At 44.2% G+C, this 16,408-nt stretch overlaps 1 protein-coding gene across 2 annotated transcripts in view; it reads left to right on the forward strand.

Moving 5' to 3' along the window:
- The first annotated feature begins 218 nt into the window (after positions 1-218).
- The window catches only part of GPM6B (glycoprotein M6B), a 106,805-nt gene continuing 90,615 nt past the window's right edge, over positions 219-16,408 (forward strand). The window contains exon 1 of one of the 2 annotated variants that reach the window (XM_090125439.1): positions 219-446. In XM_090125439.1, the coding sequence (XP_089981565.1) occupies positions 443-446 (4 nt within the window). In that variant the 5' untranslated portion in view covers positions 219-442. The remainder of the gene's footprint in view (positions 447-16,408) is intronic. The other variant, XM_031596092.2, reaches the window with a different exon arrangement.

The raw sequence follows: 16,408 nt of genomic DNA on the forward strand, positions 1-16,408 counted from the left end.
AAACACTTCCAGCCCACTTCGTTGGTTCTTGGGGCTGCCCTCCCACTTCCCCCGGAGGAACCAAGACCCCACTCGCGCGGCCGGACCGCGGTTTCAGCAGCACTGCCCGGCGCTGTCGCGGGGCGGCGCTCCGCCTCCCTGCCCCGGGCCGAGCAGCGCCGAGCCGGGCCGGGCCCCCGGGCGGTGCGGGCGGGGCCGTCTCCGCCCCTCCGGCCGCGCCGCAGCTGCCCGAGGCGAGCGGAGCCCGGCAGTGTGCGCGCTGCGGCCGCTGCTCTCCGCCGCGCCTCCCGCCCAGCCCAGCCCAGCCCAGCCTAGCCCGGCTCAGCCCAGCCCAGCCCAGCCTAGCCCGGCTCAGCCCAGCCCAGCCCAGCCCAGCCCGGCACGGCGAACGCCCGCCTGCTCCCCGCAGCGCCCCGCACGGCTCGGGAGACCGGAGCCAGCCATGGGTAAGCGAGCCGGGCTGGAGGAGGGGGCAGGTGCGGGGGGCTCGCTGGCCTCAGCGCCCTTAGGGTCCTGGGAAGCGGTGCCGTCCCCGGCTCAGCCTCGCTTGGAGCTCGGGATCGGGCGGGGGTTTGGAGGCTTCTTCGGGCGTGCGGGAGGGGCTGAGTGCGGGCGCCGTCCGGCCGTCCCCGGTCTCCCCCCGAGCGGCAGCGCACGGAATGAATCGGAGCGCGGGGAAGTTGGGCGGGCGGGAAGCGCCGCGGTGCGCAGCGCTCAGCGCGTCCCTGTGTAACAGCGCGCCTCTGTGGCGCTGCCTCCGGTTTTAATTAAGAGGGGAGGAATAAAAGAGAATTTAATTGCCCAGCCGGGGGAAGCTGACAGAATTCCTACGGTTGCTACTTAGTTAAATTAATTCGCATCACCTCATTCCTTACTTTCTAACTGCTTATTAACCGGTTTGGGCTCTGGCTCCTGCGGCACTGTGGCCCCGTTCCTGAGCTCTGCCGAAGTTTCCAACACCCTTTAGATGTGTGTTACGGCACCGATTCTTCCCGCTGCTCAGCTGTGATACAGCAAGCGGCTGAATTATCTGTATGTATTGACAAGCGTGGGTTTTGTGTGTGCATTCCTGTAGTCACTTCTTAGACTGTTTCCACTGTAAACTTCTGAAATTGATATTAAATGAAGCTGTGAAGTTACAGCCACTCCCGCATCTGTTGTCCTTCTCTTAACATAGGCTTTTGCTTTGCTGCTGTGGATTGATGTCAGAGGGACCTCAGGATGGGGATGGGAGGAGGGGAGAGGGGGGGAAGAGTTTTGCAGTGTGTTGTTACTGAAAGAGAAGCCTTCTCTGGATCACAGCATCCTATTTGAGGTGTGAGAGTATGCATTTTGTTAGATAGCTTTGTCTGTGCAGTAACTGGCTCAGGTTTCAAAACCAAAAAGCTGCTCCAGGTCTTCAAAAGTGGTTCACTTGAAGAAGCCAATCTGTATTACTGTGCTGGAAACTCAGAAGAGCCCGAACACAGCCTCACGAGTCGTGGGCCATAGGTGTGCAGGCAGTGTACAGGTTGTACCCCAGTGGGTGCGTTGTCCTTCATGGAGCAACTGAGAAAAGAGGACTGGAAAGAAAGAAGCACCTATTGAACTCCTTGCTGGTGACAATGGCCCAAGGACCCGCGTCTGCCAGCTTCTTGGCTTAGCAGCACTGAGCCCATGGGTGGCTGTGCTGTGACCCACCGGGTGCAGGGACATCCTCAGATGGGATGTTGCAAACAGAGCTCACAGCAATGGAGCCTTTGTAGCAGCGAACTGGTCCATGGTGAATGCAGTGCGTTGTTGGTGTGTTGCGTAACAGCCTCACCATGGCCAGGGCTGTGGGACCAGGGCTGGTGTGCAGCCTCCCATCCCAATCACGAGGATGTGTTTGGCTGTTTCTAATTAGGACCCTTTGAATTGTCCTTACTTGTGCAAAACTTTTGTGTTAGGCTGGCCTGCCATGACTGATTTTTTTTTTTTTTCCTTTTTGGAGCTGCTGCCATGGAGTGCACTGGGCTATTGGCTCACTCAGCACTTTGGAAAAGTTGGGTTTGTTGTAGTTACTGACATTTATGGTTCACATTGATTCTAGGGTTGTCATTACTAACCACTATAGTGCTTTGTGCATCCTGTGCTACAACAGCCGCCTTGATATTGCAGTGCCTCACCTGGGAGGTGTGGCCAATGCTTTACAAAATGAACAAAAACTGCAAAACAGCTTCGTTCCAAAAACCTAGAAAAGCAGTACGTGAATGACTGTAATCCCATAGTTTTATAACTTTTCTTCTTTCTTCTCCACCGTACTGCCCTGTGTGCCTCCCCTTGGATGCTATGCCCATGACTGCTCTGTGACAACCACCAGCCTGTGGGGTCCCAGGGCTCCAGCAGCTTGGTGTGATTCTCCCCTATCCCAGCAATGGCCCATGCCCCGTGTGGACCATCTCTGTCAACTTCAGAAGTACCTTACATGCTCTTTCCACGTGTGGAACCAAGTCCTCACCTTGCTGTAAAGTGTCTTCACAGGAGGTTCAGATATTCCACAAGCTAGGCTTTCTTATTATAAGCAGCTGGGGGTAAATCCTGAGAGAAAATCAGCCCTCGTTCTTTCTGTCAACTATTCACTTTGTCCAGGCAGGAGCTGTAGTCTTTTGTGTGTCCCGGTAATAGTAAAATCTGATTAGTATTGGTCATTAAGGGTGGCTAGATTTCAATTACAAGGTCTTGTAGTCCGTATTCTATTAAATCTTGCACCTCTTAAATATATTTAACTGGAGAAGTGTAAAATTTTATACTGCCATCCTTTCCCTGTCTCCACGAGACCCGTTTAAGGCTACTGAAAAGTGATTAAATTTGCCTTCTTGATGTAAACTTTCCTGCCTGAGGAGGAAATGGAGAGGAAAATGTTGTGCATTTCAGCTGTTTCCCAGTGTCCTAAATAATTTGAGGTTTCACCCTATTTACAGATTCTCTCTTGTCCGTTTTCTAAGTGCGTGGTTCAGTGATACAGGACATCTGCTGTCCCCTCTGAGGATGATGATACATCAGGTGGATCTGGAAATGTCACATTTCCAAAATATACTCCTGGTTAAGGATTTCACCCCCTGGGGAGCTGAGCAGTGGGAGTGCTTTCATTATCCATTGCCTTCAGTGTATCTCTAGATCTTCTTCAACCAGCTGAAACCTATGTGTCACATCCAGTGTTTAAAGCACTTAAAGCATTGCATTATTTCTCTCCAGCCAGGTATCTTTTCTCAGGTTGACTCCTATGCTTTTCTGCCAGTAGTTGTGGTGTTGCAAGCATCATTTTTTCATATGGTATTTGTTCAGCAGCTATGTTTTTCAGGACTGTTGCTACCAGAGTCATTACTGTCAAAACCAAGAGTTAGCCCTAAATGTATTTTGGACTAAGTTAAAATGAATTGAAGATGATCACAGAGAAGCCCTGTTCTCAGTACACCTTGCACCCATTGTGCTTGACGTCATGGCACACTTCCCTGCCCTGTGCAATCTGGGAGTGATGAGAGCTGGAGCAGGTGAGCTTGGCTTTGAGCTGTGGCAGGCAAGTCTGAGGAAAGGCTGTCTCTGACAGGCAGGGGCAACCAAGATGTTGTAACAAGTACACGGGTCACAGATGAGCCTGTTGCACTCTGTACAGATCCAGAAGCTGGCACTGGGAAGACTGCAACATAAATATCTAGAGAGGGTGAAGGACAACCCAAAGAGCCATGGAGTGGTACAGTGGCATCATCCAGGTTATAGGCAGTGCTATGTGGCCTGGAGGGAGCTGACTCCTGGTGACAGTGCCTGGGCTGGATCCTAGTCTCATGGACTTCTTCTTGCCCTTCTTCTGCAATTAGATGTGAACTTGTGGTGGGGTGGCCTTGGCTAAGCTGTGCCCTTCAGCATGTCCCATTACCATCCCATGTAAGCACAGCAGAAAGCAGTGGGAATGAGAAATGGTTGACTGCTCATTCTAACAGCTCACATCCTGTGCACTGCTTAGTGCTCACTACTCTACTGCGTTCTATTGCCATGTTGTTTTAGTGCTTTGGCACTCCTTCTCCACAATTACTTGTCTCTTGGGCTTCAGGCTAAAAAGGTTGCACTAGAGTTGTGGCCTGGGAAACATTTGCAAGCTGTGCAGGGAACTTTGAGAATCAAGGTCTTTTGTTCTCCTTTTTTTTTTTTTTTTTAGCTATTTGTCTAGCAGCAATTTCAAAGTGTGAATGGAGCTTACATTTCATTAATAGAAAGGTGTGCTTGAATCAGAGCCATTGAGTGATGCAGGATGATGCTTCGCTGTGCACCATTTGTGTGTATTTGTTTTGATCTTTGAATGCACATGGTGCTTGGAAGTTTTAGCCTGCAAGAATATGTAAAGAAAGTGGCTTTCAGGAATGTATTTTTGCTTTGTGTTTGTTGGTGGTTTTTTTTTTTTTTTTGGCCTGGGGTGGAAGAATTTCAAAAAGGACTATGATTCACAAGTAGTGGGGATGTGGATGATGAACTTCTTGAAAGTTCAAACTGTTTTGGATATCCAGTTTAAGACATGGCTCTCATAATTTTATGTGGTGTTTTTTTTTTTGTTTGTTGGTTTGTTTTAGCATTTGAATGAGAGCATAGAACAGTCATTGCCTTTCTGCTGCTGGTTTGGGCGCTGCCAGTTAGGGAGCACACCTGGTGTTAAGAGTACGACTGGCCTGGTGTCCAGGGAGATCTGTGAAACAGAGTAAATGATGGGAGTGTGGCTACTCAAGAAAGAATCTGCCTTCCTTAGCCTGCCAGCAAGTGGGAGCTAACTTGAGCTCTCCGATATACTTTCACTCTACCTTGTAATGTACGTTTTTGTCAGCTTGCACACTAGAAAATTCTTCGAGGCTTCTAATCCTAAAATATAGGGAGTGTGCACACGATAAACTGCAGAGCAAGTGGGAACAAAGCTGCTGAGGGTGGCCTGGTGATCTTGAAACTTGGCTTCTTTTCAAGAGAGATTTTGCACTGAGATTTTTAAATTCTCTAGGTTTCTGTGTGTTTTACTTTCTGGTGCACTACAGTTATTTTTTTTTTGGTGGACTAAAAGCTTGATGTGAGCCAGGAGTGTGTGCTTCAGGTTTCAGAGGCCAACTGTATCCGGGGTTCCATCATAAGGAGGGTGGCAGCTGGGAGAGGGAGGGAATTGTCCCCCTTCCCTCTGCCTTTGTGAGGCCCCACCTGAAGTACTGTATTCAGGCATGGGGCCTACAGAACCAGAAGGATGCAGACCTGTTGGAGCGGGTCCAGAAAAGGTCATGAAGATGATCAGAGGGCTGGAGCACCTCTCCTGTGAAGAAAGGTTGAGGGAACTGGGCCTGTTGAGCCTGGAGAAGAGAAGGCTATGGGGAGACCTCATTGTGGCCTTCCAGCAATTGAAGAGGGCTTATAAGCAGGAGGGAGTCTGAGTTTTTACACAGGCAGGTAGCGACAGGACGAGGGGAAATGGCTTTAAACTAAAATAGGGGAGATTTTGATTAGGTCGAGGAGGAGGAGGAAATTTCTTTACTCAGAGAGCGGTAAGAGCTGTGGTGCCCCATCCGTGGAGGTGCTCAAGGCCAGGTTGGATGGGGCCCTGGGCAGCCTGAGCTGGTGGAGGGCAGCCCTGCCCATGGCAGGGGTTGGGGCTGGATGGGTTCTGAGGTCCCTTCCAACCCAAAGATTCTGTGATTCTATGATTTTGCACCTGAAGATAGTGCTTTGTTCAAGTTAAGATGTCTTTTTACAGCTGTTTAAATCCTAGCTTCTATGAACTTCACTTGGGATTTACTGCAGGAAAATCCTGAAAGCATCATGCCTACAAATACCATGCAAGCATGAAAAACTAGAACAGTGGCCTGGATCTTCAGTGCTTTATATTAAAAGGCCATGGGGTTTTTTGTTTGGTTGCTTGTTGTTTTTTTTCTTTTTAAGTACTTTTCAGAGACTTCAGTTGATTCCTGTTTACATGTAGACTAATGCTTACACTGGCCAAACTGCATTGACATAAATGTCATGCTCTTCCCCAAACTAAAGTGTAAGAAGTGTTGTTGTACTTGCTAGTAACGCAGCTGAGAATAAGTTTGCCACATAGAACTTCCCTCATGGGAAATCAAATGGTTTTCTTGAGCTGCTTAGACATGCATTACAAAAAGAAGCCAAAACTTTGGGAGTAAGAGCTGACTAGTGGGAGTACACGAAGCCGAGAACTCATGGTGCAGGCACAGGGAGCTGCTCCAGCACATCTGTCAAGAGCCCACGATTTGTAAGGTGGCCCAAACAACACTTCCTACAACATCTGCTCCAGCTCTGTGACGGGGGCTGGTGCAAAAGCCAGGACTCTGGAAATCTCTGAGATATTTCTCATACCGCACCAGGGGAATATAACAAAACCCATTGCATAATTTGTTATTGCCTGCTCCCCAGCTAATGAAGTTACTAGGTGCTAAAGCTGATAAATGTTCCATTAAACCAGAATTTGATGTAAGCAAGTACAATGAGAGGGCTTTGCTTGACTGATTTGGCCAGGGCTACCCATTCCAGACTGAAATTAAAATGGCAATTTCTCATGCACAGTAATTGTATGATGAAAATCCCACGTTTCAGCTAGCGTCTAGAAACTGTAATGACTTGGCATGAAAAATAGCCGGATAAGTAATTTTGTTTTTATAGCCTGTTATTTTTAGTTCCCCCTTTAAATTATTTTTAAACAGTTTAAAAAATACCTGTTTTTCTCCTCGAATTTGAGCTATAGAAAGCCTATAGTAGATATTTGCTCTTTAACTTCCTCCTCAAATTCCGCTATGAGGTTTTCTGGTCCTATCTGCCACTCATATGTTTGCAACACCACATTTGAGAAGTCATGGTAATCTATGACATATTGGATTCCTCTTATTCCTCTAAGAGGGGCTGAAAAGAATCAGGAAGCAGAAAAATCACTTGAAAGTGCTAGTAATTTAGAGCAGCCGTGGCAGACTGAAGGTAACTATTTGAGTAGTGGGTGGAAATAAAAGAAAGCTTTAATGAGGTAACAGCTTTCGTCAAGACTGAAATGATTTTAGCTTCAAATAGCCTGTAGATTTCATTGAAATGATTTTTTTTTTTTCTTGTGAAACTTTATTTCTGGATTTTCTGGGGCTTCCCATGGCAGTTTTCTTGCAAACAGTCACGTGTGCTCCCCGTTAAATCAGCTCCCTGGCGTGGGTTAGGCTGTTTCTCACAGAGAGGAGGAAGCATTGGACCTCATGGCCATAGCCCTGTCCTTCCCTCCTGATTTGCTTCTCTTTTGAGATTTGTATGCAGGGTGCACATCTGTGGGTAAGCTGTTCTCAGTCCCTATTATCCCTGCTTTTTTTATAGGTGCTCTTAAATGCTCCTTTCCCAGAGACCACTGGTTTTGTTTATTTCTCCTTCTGGCTCATACCGATCCCGTAGTTGCAATGTGAGTGAGTGTACTCCCTTGTGTGTAGTAATTCCATGGTTTTGTTTTCCTCATTGTTTTTCCTCGCATAGTGTCAGATTTTATCTGATCCGTCTCCTCCTGCCTTTTGGACGATTTTGTGTCGACACTCAATCCTCCATTGAATGCTCTCTCAGTGGACTGATGGCCAAGGCACTTGCTGTGTTCACACACACGTGCCATGAGCAGTAGGTGAGAGCTGCTGTGGTCCAGGCAGGCGATGCGCTTGGCACGTGCAGACGTGCTTTCTGTGGATGACATCTCTCTGTGATAGCAGCTAGCTGTCATCTGCTTCAAAGCGTACGGTGTACCCCTGTTGGAGAAAGAAAACAGTGGGAAGGTTGGGAGAAACAGTTTTAAAATAAACAGAATGTCAGAAGATGCTCTCTCAAATCAAAATGAAGGGATTTCCTGGAGGGCCATTAAGGGCCTGTGTTTCTCTTGCCGCAGTAACTGGAGGGCATGGTACACATGGAATATTAAGTGGCTAATAGGGATGCCCCAGCTGTTGTTAAAGCCTAGTGTATAAATATGTTAATTACTGAATATGCTGAATATTTTCTGTTGTTAGAAGAACATACAAAGAAAAGAAATGAGGAATGTACTACTGTATTCAGCCCTGTCTGTTTCTTCCTCTGCCAAAATGCTTCTGGTTGACAGAACTTTTTTTTTTTTGATAGTTTATTAGTAAAATTAGTAAGATTGCTGTTTCTTTTGTGTAGAAGGACCCTCCACATTAATGGAAGTCAGCTGAAGTCTGCCCCACTCCTTAGAAAGAATTCTGTTCAAATGAATTTGAGAATTGGGAATATTCCTTCTTTCTCAACATGGTTGAAAATGGGGGAGTTGGACTAGATGACCTTTAAAGGTCCCTTCCAACTCAAAGAATTCTATGATTCCACGATTTCACAATTTAATTAAAGGATGAGAATGGAAACAAACCCCGAGTTTCTGTTTTTAAAAGAAACAAACAACAACCAAAGAAATAATAATAATTAAAAAGACCACACAGCAGCTGCTTGGAAATGTAGTATCTCTGCTCCTTTTTGCTCTGGTGTGCTAAATGAGTCCTGTGCAGAACTCCTTGGGGAACTCCTACCACGGGCTTCATAAGGACATGCAGGAGGGGAGACGTTGTTAGCAGCCACCATGTGAAATCTTGAAGTGTTCCTTCCTCTGATATAATGCAGGTTTGGAAATTTAGAAAATGCAATAATTCCTGCTTAAGTTCTCATCTACTGTCATCCTCATGAAAATATTTGCTCCTTAACTCTTTGTTTTTTCAGGGAAGAGGATGGTAAGAATAGTAGGAGGAAAACATGCCTTTTTGCTTTCATCAGGAAAAGCGTGACTGCTGTGCCCACTTTCCACATGGTCAGTAGTCTGCCTTCTTCTGTACGTGTGAAATGTCCCTTCTGTTAGGGCATGTACCTTGTAAATGAAGTGTTTTCTGTTGCCTTGCTCAGAAAATATGTCAAGCTTTTCACTGCATATGTTTCATTGCTCCAACACTTGTGCTTAGCATTTGCATCAGACTGTTACATCTTTATGGAGAGTTTTCTTTTCAGTCGAGTTTAAACATAGGAGAAAAATGCTTTATTTTCCATGTTGGTAGTATTTTCTTGGCATTGGGATAACTTTCTGATATCACTACAGTATCCCAAATCTGAATTGATCCTAACTGCTACATGGAGTCTGAGGATGTTCAGGATTTGGCTTGTGGGCTCTCACATGACTTCTGTAGTCACAAGTGGACTTCCATCAGAGTCCTTCCTCTTCTGGTGGAAGCCAAAGCTGTGATGCTTAAAGCCTTTAGGCACGACAGCTGCTGTGTACCTCTGTCTGTCCTGCAGAGGACAGCTGGGGGGAGCACCCCGCTGACAGCAGCACTGCATTTCAGGTACTGGTGCTTCCTGCCAGGAGATGCTGGCTATTCATTTTAAATCCTTCCCCTAGGTCAAGATTTTAAGGAGCTTTTGCTCTTTTTATCTTCAAAACTTCCTTTCTTCCTTGACCATGACCTGCCAAAATAAATATACTGTGTTTCTCTTAAGCGCTGAAGTTAATGATATACAGAGCATGAAGGAAGAGAGGAGAGCAGCCAGCTTTAGTTATGTACCCACTGTTGGCATCCCTGGTGTGGGTTATATGTTGAGGCTCAACAACATATAACAAGTATAGAGCATCTGGGGTTTGGAGCATGGTCCTTCTGTATATCCTTTCTGGATTGAGTATGAAATAAGGCTAGATTTTCTTCTCCTAGTATCTGCTTTATGTCTTATTATTGCCCAGATGCAATGAAAGGCCTAACAGTAGCACTAGATAAAGCAGTCTTCCTTGAGTTTGTGTATATTCATGACATACCCTACACTTATAATAAGCTCCATGATGAGGTGGCTCTGCATTGAAGTCAGTCACAACTACTATATACCCAGTGGGGCAAGAGTTACTTAGTGTGAATATTTGGTAGTGTTCTGCCTAGGCTGCATAGCTTCTTTCCTTTTATGGTAATAATAATACCAATAATGCTAAACTTCCCTCTGTTCAAGAGGAGGTTTTACCACCGGCCTTTCTCTCCTTCACAGCTGTGGCAACCATCAGTGTGAGATCAGGACTGCAGAAGCTGGAGATGATTTAAGTAAACGTGCAGCACTACATACTAATCAATTCAGGTCATGATGCTCACCGAATCAGCACAGCAGCTTCCTGCCTCCTAAGTGATTTCTGCTGTGAACCCCTTTGGCTTATGCCCAGAAAGAGCTGTACAGTAATTAAAATTAACCTGAACGGATTTAGAAGAGCCTGGTTTGAATTAGGGCATGGTTATTGACTCTAGCAGTATTTTACTTTGTGAAATCTTTCCCTTCCCTTCAGTAGTATCCCTTAGGTATCATCTGTAGGCACCTGACTGAGGGAGAAGAGGGGCTTGGCCAACCTGTACCATGCACTGTGGTGGGATGCTGTCAGAGCAGTGGTACAAGCTGCTGAGCTCACTGATGGCTGCCACTGCCTTGTGGGAGCTGAACTCTAAAGAGGTAGAGCTGTGGGTGCAAAAAATGAGGTGTGAAAGGGAACGCTATGGCGTGTCATCTGAAATGCTTACATAACAAAATAGGACTCGTAGGAGTTATCGCATTAAAGTTCTTTGGGCTTCAAGGAAGTTGCTTTCTGTATACATTTGTCGGAACTTCAGGAAAAAGCAAGAGAATGAGACAGTTTTAATCTCAAACCATGGAAGCTTGAACGTGAGTATTCATCAGAAAACTGCAGTAAAGCCGTTGAAAAAGAAGTGTCTTAGAGAAGGTTGTCTTGTTATTAGGCCACAACTAGCAAGATGTGTCCATCATGCTGAAGCTGTACTGTGTGTTTTTCAAAGCATTTTCCTGCCAGGTCCCACTGAAAGCTGCCAAAGTGGTTTTTCAAATTCATCTCCAGGACACTGGCCCAGCTGCCCCAATGGCCCTGCCTTGTGCTGTGCCCTACATAGGTATGCCATCTGGTATTGGATTAGGTAGTTATCTTTTTCCACCATCGCTTGTTCTCATAGTGGTTAAGAAGTTGATGTTGTCAGAAACAAAAAACAGTAGGAAACTTTTTTTGTTTTTTTCATTAATCCAGACAGCAGAATACTTACGCTAGTAAGGTCTTCCTCTGCTAAGAAATTGAAACTCTTTTTTGCTGGGAAAAAAAAAAAAATTGTAATATGCATTGTAGCATGCCTTATTTCTTTTCCTCTGAGGGAGCTGTCTCTGCAGTGAAATGAAACCAGTCCTTAGTTTCAAGACTCATATTGGATATTCCCCCATTTTGGAAGCCATTGGAAGTGAAAGCAAATGTGTGAGTTGTACATAGATGTTGTGGTTTAGACCAAGCTGTTTTTGTTATTGGTTATTGTTGTTGTTTTGTTTGGTTGTTTTGTTCTGTGTTTTTTTTTTTTCTGTTTCTAAGTTATTTTAGACATCACTAAGTCCTATGAAGTGATGGAGTGTTGATAATCTCCAAGCATGCCTGTCCCTTTTCCCTTTTCAAGAGTAGGTTTTTCGGAAGGTGCCATTAATCTCTATTACCCAAGAGATGTTTCACATCTTTCGATAGGGTCTCCCCTCTTGTCTCCTTGCTTTCTATGCTGGAGGCTGATTAGCATCCTTCCGGAGGGCTGTGGGTGTATTGTTCTTAGGCACCACAAAATCTTCAGTGTCTGTTCTAGCTCCTATCCAGCCATTGTCTGTTGTAGTCCTTGAATGCTCAAAAAGTCACAAGACCCGCTATTATTTTGGAGACTTTTGTTTACTGTTTGGTTTCTGACCACTTAGTGGCTGGTACTTATTTTAAGTTTTCCCTCTTCCATGTTTGTTGTTTTGATCTTGAAAAGTTGCAGTTTTTCCTGCTTGCTTTAGGTCTTCAGGCCAGCGTCAGGCCTCAGTGGCAGCACTGTAAGAGGCAGGGCATACCTCTTTTCCTAGGTGATACTGGCACCTTTGCTTTTGCTTTGGAAAGAATACTAACTCTGTTCCAAATCATCTGCCTCTGCTTTTTACGCTTCTATCTTTGGTATAGGGTTTGCTGTTGCAAGTCCTTAGAAAAGCACAAAATCTGCTCAAACTTCAAGTGCATGTGAAATACTTGTGTTTTAGGGGAGCATATCTGAAACAAACCTCCGGGAAAGAAATGGGGATTATCTTTTTGGAAGGAGATGCTTACTTGGACAGACAGCATTTGGAAGAAAAGCGTTTTCTTCTCTAACATCACAAAGATTCAGCATTTTTTTGCAGTCTTCCAAATACCCTGCACTTTCTCCCTGCCTTTTCTCTTTAGAGAAATGAGAAATTGCTATAAAATAATTGCTGGCGTTTGAGCGATGCAATCGGTCTATCCGATACTTCCACGTATTCCCTGTTCAGTCACTAAAGAGGCTCCGTTCGTTGCTACGTCCTTGTTACAAACGTTTAATCTAAAACCAATAAATTTGAGGGTGGGGGAAACAGGGCGTTTCACAATAATGTTGTTAAGGAAATCCTTGCAAAACTGACGTAAGCGTCACGTACTTCTGCTTTGCAAGCTCTGCATTTTTCAGTCAGACTTCGCCATAGCAGAATAGTTAGGAAGCAGTGGTTAGTGGGTCAGATGGGCCCAAGGGGCTGAACTGGGTCCTGTTCAGCCAAAAGTTAGCGCTTGTTAATCAACGCTGCGCTCTGCATACGAGCACTGTTTTCCTTCCTCAAAGCCATAACAACGTGGCTTGACGTAGTGATGTGATTTAGCTGTATGGTGGTGATAGATTGATGGTTGAGCTAGATGATCTTAGTGGTCCTTCCAACTTCAGTGATTCTATGAAATAAAAATGTGTGTTTGAATGGACCGTGCATGGCATCTGTTCAGTCCTGGAAGCACGTGGGGGTCTCTACCCTCAGCACCCACCATCGAGGCCTGCTCACAGCAGCTCCCAGTGCAGCCCTACCCACTCCCTTTGGAAGGAGTGGAGAGTTTCCTTTCCTGTCTCCTGCAGTCTTTTTAAGACAAGGTGTAAGGATCCAGGAAAGCCCTGTGCCTAAAATTAGACGTGCAATTAATTTACAGTGCTGGGAAATAATTGCATAGATCTCTTTTTCCTTTGTACAGCTTCTGTAGGTGTTATACTCCTTCACATTAAGGAATTGTCTTTTCAAATCTTACTGCTGCCACCTGCTCAGCCCCTAGTAAGTGTAATTAACGTGATGGCAGAAATGCTGGAGGCTGTGGATTCTCAACGCTAAATGGCTTACATACTGTATACCATAGGCAGTGTGTTAATTGGGCTATTCTGATACGTTTCAATTTGCCTTGATATAGATCTGTCTTTTTTTTTTTTTTTTTTGACAATAAGCTCCATGCAGGCAATTTTCATTTAAGAAAAAAAAAAGAAAAAGTCCATTTCAGTAAAAGAGCCTCAGTGAACATCAGATGCAGGCGTCTTCAATTTGAAGGTTATTCAGCTGAACTTCTTCCAATTAACACGAGTAGTTTATTCAACTTTTTATCTAAAGCAGGCTGAGTCAACGGTGTATTTAAAGCTAGAAAGTCACCATTTACTAGATACTTATTGATGGCTGCCTTAAAGGAGCCTAATATCAAAAAATTGGCAATTTTCTTTTTTTAAACTCTGAAGCAGTTCAGTGCAGGCACTGTCTTCCATTGGAAATAGGAGAACCCAGAACCAGGTGATATTGCCTCAATGTTTCAAAGAACAGGAGAGTTAACTTGGTTTGCTTTGTTTTATGTAAGGAGCTTAAAAATTAAAGCATTAATTGTTTTTAGAGAGTCGACGTCTACAAAATGTTCCTTTAGTGGTTAACACTCTCCTGAAACTTCCAAGTACAAGTACTTTTAAAAGCTCTGGAAAGGTACCTTGGCTCTGAATGTCAAACTGATTGACTTTCCATCATGTTCCATGCTGACCTCTTCCTTCCCCAATTACACAGCAAGTTGCAGAGAGTGCAAATGGAACCCTAAAGTGCCTATATGGAAAAAGTAGGGTAAAATGTGAAACCAAATGCTTTTTTATTTCAATAACTAATTTTCACAGTATGTACAATTTGTTGGTGGCACAGGCTTGCTGATAGAAAGATCCAGCTCAAAAATGTAGTAATAAGTGAGTTTGTCCCCAGACACAGCAAGAAGGAGCCTCGTGTACCACTTGACAATAGCACATGTAGTAGCCTGACCCCATAGGACACTGGGATCTGTATGTGCATGCTAGTGTTATAAAGAAACTTAGGAAAATACACATGTGCAGTATGTAGGATTTTACTGATATGGCACTTTGCAGCAGTATTAGTATTACCATTCCAAATGCTTGTTTTAACAGATAGGAAAAGTCGTATTATGTGTCAGAATGGGGGAAAATGGTTTGGAATGGTTCATGAAGCAAGGCTTGCAGTATTTTCAGTTTGGCTGCCACAGTCCATTAAAGATAAAGTGAAATATTTCCTTAGCTTTACCTTTCTGGTAAGCAACTACAGAAATACATACTACTATAATCAAAAGCTACTGTACGTTATCAAATAGGAAGACCTACAAATTATATTTCATGCTACAAAAACTATCTTGGAAATTGTGATTGAAGATCACTCCCATGGCAGGGATAGCCCTCATGGAAATGACATAACACTGCAACTTAGATACAAACAGTTAAGCTTATGTGTAGAAATGACACGTGAAAGCATGATGACTGGCTTCTAATAATTTGAGCTAGGAAGAAGCTAACATTCAGAGAAACTTTAAGCTGGAACTTTTTTTTTTTTTCAGAGCAACATTAAACTTCCTATTTGCAATGCTCTTGTTACCACACTTTTCCATTTAGCAATCAAATTCACTCTAATAAGTAAAGATTTGTTCTGTGGTGGAGTCTGTGATATAAATGATGTTCTTCCATAGTTGCAAATATATATGGTTTCATGGTTGCAAAGTACATTAAACTTGCTTATGCTTAATTGAAAACAGTGCTTCTCCCAGATGACAGGTTGTTCTGAGGTGATAAATTGATCCCCGGGATTGCAAGGGAATATGGAGGCAGTGCTTTTCTGAGTTGCATTTTTCAGTCTTCCACGAAAATCCAAAGAAAACCCCAAATGCCTGTTAATTTTTCAGTAATGAAGTGCTAACAAGTGCTTTAACTGTAGCCTTCCTAGGTGATTTGTCTTCGTAGGAAGCTCCCCTTGCACATACACTTAGCAGTATGAAGTCATGCTTTCATACATAATTTTGAAACTGCATTATACTGTGAATAAAGTTTCATCTCTAAAATGCTGAGCCTCCTGTAGGTGCAGGTGAACAAAAGCCTACAACTAACAGCTAGGTGGCAGAAACTGTGCCTTTTTAAAACAAAGTGATGCTGTAAACACAGCAGTGTTGCTTTACAGCGACTGTCGAGTTTCTTTAAAAGAAGGAGTTTTTTTTTTAATATGAAACATATCCTTTGAGAAGAGAGAAGTAAGCAACTTTCTTTTGCCCCATCCCTGGAGGCATTCAAAGCCAGGCTGGATGTGGCTCTGGGCAACCTGGTCTGGTGGTTGGCGACCCTGCACATAGCAGGGGTTTGAAACTAGATGATCTTTGAAGTCCTTTTCAACCCAGGCCATTCTATGATTCTTCTGTTTTCTTGGAGACATATTTTTGCTGTGTACCTAAATGGTCAGAAATATTCTTCTGCTGCATGTCTATCCTCTAAAAATATATAAATATACATATATATTTTCTTAAAATATAAACATTGTATTTGGCAGATGTCACTTTGTGCTTAGGATGTGAAAAGCTGGGAGCAGAGACTGCTTCACGGGTCTGCATCTCACTCATCAGAGATGAGGCTCACTCTGATCCTATGGTCTGGTCCTCTTTGAAAGTAGACATTCTAGAAAATTACATGGGAAAATGGGTTATTTTAGGGCTTGCTACTGTTTCAGAAAGCATGCTTAGCTTTTAAAAGGAAATCAACCTAAAATGGAAATGCAATCAGTAACAAATGCTATGGCTGACTAAGAAATTCTCTAACCTGGGTTGATGACTGAAATTCCATGTAGCCGGTTGAGTCCTTTGCTGGGCACTGCTCTCCTGCAGAGGTGATATGTTGTTGTGGTGCGCTGCTTAAAATTTTCTGACCTTCCAGCCCTTTCTTTCTGGTATTTGCTGATATCTGCTGCAGTTTGGATAGGAAGGCAGAGAAGGCTTAAGCTCCACTCTGCACGTGTCCCTGTAATTCAAGATAAGATCCATCTCTAGAGCTGGCAACTACTGGACCTGCACATTAAGGCGGTTAGGGTGGAACCCTTGTTTTTCTGTGGAAGTAAGGGGGCTCATGGTGGGTAATGGGTTCTTCAATCACTGTCCTAATGATGATGCAAAGAAATTCACATGCTCTGATTAAAGGAAGTGTTAGAAAACAGCAAAAACAGTTCATGGGAAATGGTTGCTCACTCCTGCTGAGTG

Source organism: Phasianus colchicus, chromosome 1, assembly GCF_987193195.1.
Source record: "Phasianus colchicus chromosome 1, bPhaCol1.hap1.1, whole genome shotgun sequence".
Taxonomy (NCBI): Eukaryota; Metazoa; Chordata; class Aves; order Galliformes; family Phasianidae; genus Phasianus; species Phasianus colchicus.